General features: G+C 41.9%; 1 protein-coding gene across 1 annotated transcript in view; it reads right to left on the bottom strand.

Moving 5' to 3' along the window:
* Nucleotides 1–4,770, bottom strand: part of LOC103131031 (uncharacterized) — a gene marked incomplete at its 5' end in the record, with an annotated part of 123,360 nt that extends 118,590 nt beyond the window's left edge. The window contains 3 exons of the mRNA XM_016666345.1: nucleotides 298–648; nucleotides 2,845–2,952; nucleotides 4,383–4,770. Of these exons, the coding sequence (XP_016521831.1) occupies nucleotides 298–648; nucleotides 2,845–2,952; nucleotides 4,383–4,770 (847 nt within the window). The remainder of the gene's footprint in view (nucleotides 1–297; nucleotides 649–2,844; nucleotides 2,953–4,382) is intronic.
* Between the last annotated feature and the right edge of the window lie 1,993 nt (nucleotides 4,771–6,763).

The raw sequence follows: 6,763 nt of genomic DNA, 5'->3' as shown, positions 1-6,763 counted from the left end.
CAGTCCACATGGACATGAAGCTCTGAGTTCTGGACGGGTTGATGGAGCCAAGAGAACCTGGAGGTTCAGGACCTCTGAGGCCCGGTTCTGATGGGTTCTGGAAGGATTCAGGGTTCTGATGGAGGTCAGAGGTTGAATGGTTCAGAATCAGAACCAGCTACATGTCAATATTAACTCGTCAATGAGACACAACCAGAACCAGAACCGATCCAGTTCAAACAGAGAAAAAAGATGGAACTGGTTCTGATCCAAACAGTTCCTCTGGTTGACCTCTAAACATACATTTAAACCACTGACCTTTGACCTTTAGCCAGACTTGTTTCTCCATCAGGACGTCTCCCTTCCTGTTGTAGACGCTGCAGCTGTAGAGGTTCTCGTCTCCATCAGTGGGTCGTCTCAGAATCAGACTGAGGAGTCCAGTCTTCAGCAGGTTTTCATCCATCCTGGTTCTGGTTCTGTAGAACTCGTCCTGTTCTCCAGGCTGATCAGAACCGTTCTGATACACATGGACCTTCCTGTTGTCTCTAACATTCCTCCACTCCACTTTAGCCACAGACAGTCTGTATTTACAGAACCACAGGCGATGTGGGACCTTAAAGGGCAGCAGGACAGACTCCTCCCATGGTTCCACCTCCACCTTTTCTGGGACTGAGAGACAACAGAGGACAAGATGAGTTGGACAGACAGCAGCAGCTCTGATGTTCTCATGACTGTTTCCTCCCTGTCTCTCTGTCTCCTGGAGGACAGAGACATGTGTCCATGTCCCCTGATCTGGTGAAGAAGTGGAACCAGCTGCTGCCTGGCAGCAACCCACCAAGCTCTGCTCCATCCTCACCGACTCTTTAGGTTCTGTTTGTCCTCAAGCTGACAGAGAGACAGGAAGCTGCTGACCCACAATGCACCAGGAGCTGCTATGGAGGAGAGCAGACCCTGACCAAAGGCATTATGGGTAATGCAGCTCTAGAGACTTGCCTGGTTTCCAACGGAGCCAGAAATAAAATGAAACTCCTGCAGCAGCAGCCAGAACCAGTGGAACCAGTAGAACCAGTAGAACTATGGCCCAGAATGGAAATTGTTCTGTGGAGACAAATGAAGATGGAGGAGTTTTAATAACAGAATATTTTAATAATCAGATGATTTTTTCCATTAAATCTGATTTAACAGAGAGGAAACTGGTTGATTCAGAGTTTGACTCGAAGAGATCTGATTGGTGGAGCTGGTTGCCCTGGTAACCAGAACATGATCTGGATCAGTCCAACCTGATTCTGATTGGTTGATATTGATAGAAAGTCAGAATGACAAGCTGATAGAACCAGAACCGGTTCTGGATCAAGTTGATCCAGAACTGGTTCTGGATATTCTTTTTGTTTAAATTATGGTTAATTTAACCTGACTGAAATGTTTAGTTTAATTATTAGAAATTTAATAATTGCATTTGAATTTAATATTCCTTTGAGTGTTTGCACATAATTGTTTTTTTGATAGAACATTAATGGGTTTTCTGGCCTTTTCGGTCGGGTTTTTCCCCCCTGATGGATCAGATCCTCTTTTGGATTTAACGATGGTGAGCTAGGAAACAGGACAAGAACTTTATGATCATGGAATTGATTTATTTTGAGTTAATTTGTCTCTCATTGTGCATTTGTAACTGTCTGTTTTATTCAAATCACTAATATATTCACCAAAACTAAAACCATTGAGCGTCCATATGACCTTAAAACTGATCGCTCTCTACACAGAGATCCTGCTGTAGTCTGAGTGAGGTGGCATCATGTCAGTTATGAAGGAAATCATGTCCTTCTTTTCTTCTCCCTCTTCCATAAATGTGTAGATTGTTTCGTCTCGCTCTGATTCCAGTTCCTCACATTTAGCAGAGCGATTAGCTTCTCTCTGTAGCATCAGTCGTAGCTCATGGAGCAGCTGGTCCTCCGTGTCGCTCGCTCTGGTTGGTGTTGGTTATTTCCTGCTCTTGTTTTGTCGTTCGCTCAAGAACGTCTGTCAGTGACGACTCAACCCTTAAAGTATCTTTATTATTAGCATCTGCATGATCCTTTCTCAGTTGCATTATCTCTGTAGCATCGTCTCCACTGTGTCTTTAGCTTCACTCATGTCTGAGGCTTCAGGATGTTGTCAGGCTTCTTTATTAGTTTATTTACTTTTCTTATCAGATTATTTTCTGACAGACATCTTTAGTTGTAGTAATTTGTTGTGGAATAAGTGGAGCTTTTCTTTCAGAGCTGCTTCATCATTAACCATCTTTTATAATCTGTTGTTCACAAGATACAAATAAACCTGATTTTCATCCAACAGCTTGATGGTTAATTTTTACACAACATAACTTGGACATAGTTGGATATTGAAAGGTAAAAGATTCAATCAAATTCAATTGGCATGAATCAAAGTTGAAAGGTTAGGATTAATCAAATATGTGACCTTTAACCTCTAGTTTGACCAGGTAGGAGATGACTGAAGATCATCATCATCTGATCTGGATCAGAACCAGGAAGCTGCTGGTTCTGATCCAGAGACAAACTCTCACCTGGAGGAGGAGGAGGAGAAACCTGGAGGCTGATGGTGCTGATCAGTTCCCCCACATGTTTTTCTGTATCAATTCGACATTCATACGTCCCGCTGTCATTAGTCGTTGTGTNCTGATACGTCATTGTGCTGCTAAACACATAACGCTGAGTGGAGTGGAGTACCGCTCCAAGATGGCCGCCCTAAATCTCTTCAGCGACAATAGGCGAGAGCGGTCCATGAGGGTCTATCCTTATATTATGTCTATGTGGAGGAGAGAAGACACTGACCAAAGGCATTATGGGTAATGCAGCTCTGGAGACTCACCTCGTTTCCAACGGAGCCAGAAATAAACAGAAACTCCTGCAGCAGCAGCAGCCAGAACCAGTGGAACCAGTAGAACCAGTAGAACTTTGGCCCAGAATGGAAATTGTTCTGTGGAGACAAATGAAGACGAATGAGTTATAACAGAATATTTTAATAATCAGATGATTTTTTCCATTAAATCTGATTTAACAGACAGGAAACCTGGTTAATTCAAAGTTTGACTAGAAGAGATCTGATTGGTGGAGGTGGTTGCCCTGGTAACCAGAACATGATCTGGATCAGTCCAACCTGATTCTGATTGGTTGATATTGACAGAAAGTCAGAATGACAAGCTGATAGAACCAGAACCGGTTCTGGATATTCTTTTTGTTTAAATTATGGTTAATTTAACCTGACTGAAATGTTTAGTTTAATTATTAGAAATTTAATAATTGCATTTGAATTTAATATTCCTTTGAGTGTTTGCACATAATTGTTTTTTGATAAAACACTAAATGGGTTTTCTGGCCTTTTCGGTCGGGTTTTTCTCCCCTGATGGATCAGATCCTCTTTTGGATTTAACGATGGTGAGCTAGGAAACAGGACAACTTTATGATCTTGGAATTGATTTATTTTGAGTTAATTTGTCTCTCATTGTGCATTTGTAATTGTCTGTTTTATTCAAATCACTAATATATTCACCAAAACTAAAACCATTGAGCGTCCATATGACCTTAAAACTGATCCCTCTCTACACAGAGATCCTGCTGTAGTCTGAGTGAGGTGGCATCATGTCAGTTATGAAGGAAATCATGTCGTTCTTTTCTTCTCCCTCTTCCATAAATGTGTAGATTGTTTCGTCTCGCTCTGATTCCAGTTCCTCACATGTAGCAGAGCGATTAGCTTCTCTCTGTAGCATCAGTCGTAGCTCATGGAGCAGCTGGTCCTCCGTGTCGCTCGCTCTGGTTGGTGTTGGTTATTTCCTGCTCTTGTTTTGTCGTTCGCTCAAGAACGTCTGTCAGTGACGACTCAACCCTTAAAGTATCTTTATTATTAGCATCTGCATGATCCTTTCTCAGTTGCATTATCTCTGTAGCATCGTCTCCACTGTGTCTTTAGCTTCACTCATGTCTGAGGCTTCAGGATGTTGTCAGGCTTCTTTATTAGTTTATTTACTTTTCTTATCAGATTATTTTCTGACAGACATCTTTAGTTGTAGTAATTTGTTGTGGAATAAGTGGAGCTTTTCTTTCAGAGCTGCTTCATCATTAACCATCTTTTATAATCTGTTGTTCACAAGATACAAATAAACCTGATTTTCATCCAACAGCTTGATGGTTAATTTTTACACAACATAACTTGGACATAGTTGGATATTGAAAGGTAAAAGATTCAATCAAATTCAATTGGCATGAATCAAAGTTGAAAGGTTAGGATTAATCAAATATGTGACCTTTAACCTCTAGTTTGACCAGGTAGGAGATGACTGAAGATCATCATCATCTGATCTGGATCAGAACCAGGAAGCTGCTGGTTCTGATCCAGAGACAAACTCTCACCTGGAGGAGGAGGAGGAGAAACCTGGAGGCTGATGGTGCTGATCAGTTCCCCCACATGTTTTTCTGTATCAATTCGACATTCATACGTCCCGCTGTCATTAGTCGTTGTGTCCTTCAGAAGCAGAGACACGTCTCCTTTCCTCAACTGATTTAGCAGCAGATCAACTCGGTCCCTGTAAGATGGATGCTGGGCATCTGGATCAAGTTGATTATCTTTGTACAGGAGGACATATTCTGTCCCCAGATCAGTTCTCTTCCACTCTGCGATTGTGATTTTCCCCTGATCAGGATCTTTACATGTCAGAATGACGTTCTCTCCAGGTTCAGCTTTGATTGTCGCGTTGTTCTGATCTGAAGGAGAGAAAACAGAGAGCAGAGAGGTCAGAGGTCAAACTGGACTTTAACTAGCCAGTGATGAGTCTAGGTCTGTGTGATGAAGAACAACGAGCTCAGATCCATGAAGATTCATCCAACGGAAACTTCAAAACACTGAAACCCTCAGAACCTGGAAGACTGGATCAGGGTCAAAGGTCGGTTTTTAAAGACAATTTTAAATGTTTAAAAAATGTGTTCATGATAAAAATTGCTCTTATTGACTTTTATAGAGAAAATATTTTATCAGAACAGCCATAAAAACTTAATGAAATAATATATAACTAGTTTATTGAAGGATCTAAATTAATACACAGAAGATCTAAAACCATCAGATTCTCTGAGGCTCATTGATCTCAGCTGGTTAATGAGAGTCACAATAATTTCCCTTTGAGATTAAAAATTATTTCTGATCTGAATTTAATCTGTTTCCTCAGAAGTTGCTGGTTTCCCTGCTGAACTTCTGGACAAAACTGGATGAAACCAAGACAGAATTAGCTTTTATTATTTACTAGATCCTGTAGAAACTCAGCAGATGATGATGATGATGATGATGACCTGTGTGCTTCATCCCAGGCAGGAGAAACATCAAGTTTCTATCTCAATATTTTAATGAACACATTGTCACTAAAATGTTAAGCGTTTTACAAAATTAGCCAATAATTGACTTATAGCAGGTAAAATAACCAAAGTATTTATAAAACGTATTCAAAACATGTTTTTTGCTTATTTTTCTTTTAACAGATTCAGTTAATAAGCAGTTTCCAGAAACAACGGTTTACAAGGCACAAAAAGATGAAAGTGAAACTCAAAAGAAATCATAGACTTCCGGGTGAGCAAGCAAGATGGCGACAGTTTAACCAGGTGGCTCCCCCACAAATTCTAAAAAGAAGAGGTTATTTACAAATGCGGGATATAAAATAAACTTAGAAGTGAGCCGGAATGCCCAAATCCAAATCAAAGAGCACTCCGTTGTCCCGAAAATCGATGTTAAGAGAAGAAGAAACGAACGAAGAAGGTATGGCTAGCCTCTCGGACTCGGAAGCATCATTAGCGGCTAACGAGACAGCTAATCTACAAACTATTCTCCAAGAGCCAAGAGAATCACGTCGAGAAAATAGCGAGGGCTTCCGAGAGGTTAAAGAGGAGATAAAGAATGTAAACAGAAGACTGGACAAGGCAGAGACACGCATATTAGAAGCGGAGAACAGAATTCAGCAGCTCGAAGAGGAGGAGCTATGAAGCTAAGTAAAGTACCAGACGAACTCGAGGGGAGATTTGAGGCTCCATGGCATCGCGGAGGGCTCTCAGGATGGCTCATCGTCCATCTCAGCCTTCATAGACAATCTACTCCGAGACAAACTGGACATTCCGACATCACTCGACCTGAGCATTGACAGAGTTCACCGCTCTCTGGGACCCAGAGCTCCGCCTGAAGCCCCCCGTGATCCATAATAGTCAAGTTCGGCACGTCTAAGGTAAAAGTACTAAAACGAGCCTGGCAAAAGAAAGGCTCCACGGTGGCGGGGACAAAAGTCACAGTGGACCACGATTATGCTCCAGACGTGTTAAAACGGCGACGTGAGTACAGTGAAGTGAAGCGGGTCCTCAAGGAAACAAATTCCAAACACCGTTCCCGGCCAAGTTGAGAGTATTCTACGAGAACAACGCGAGTCTACAACTCTGCAGCTGAAGCAACTAAAGACATGGCGAATCGAGGCCTCCAGATCACCGTTATCCAGCCATCAACGACATGGGTTGGCAAGATCAAGAGCACGATGTGGACCAAGTCGGGAAAGAATGATAAAGATCAACGACCGAACGGAACACGGGAGGGACACAAGAAGAAACTGGACGAGTTTAGAAGAGAATAAGTACAACCACAGGAGCGGACATATCCAGGGATTATTATTACCATTTATTTATTTTTTTAGTTTTGATGTTAATTGGAGTCGGGGACCGCGCTTCCGAGAAAATGGAAGGCTATACCCAGGTAACGCCACCAGAGG

This window comes from Poecilia formosa, unplaced genomic scaffold (assembly GCF_000485575.1).
Source record: "Poecilia formosa unplaced genomic scaffold, Poecilia_formosa-5.1.2 Scaffold710, whole genome shotgun sequence".
In the NCBI taxonomy this organism is placed as follows: Eukaryota; Metazoa; Chordata; class Actinopteri; order Cyprinodontiformes; family Poeciliidae; genus Poecilia; species Poecilia formosa.
The sequence above is the reverse complement of the archived record's forward strand: the minus strand, read 5'-3'. Positions and strand labels throughout refer to the sequence as shown.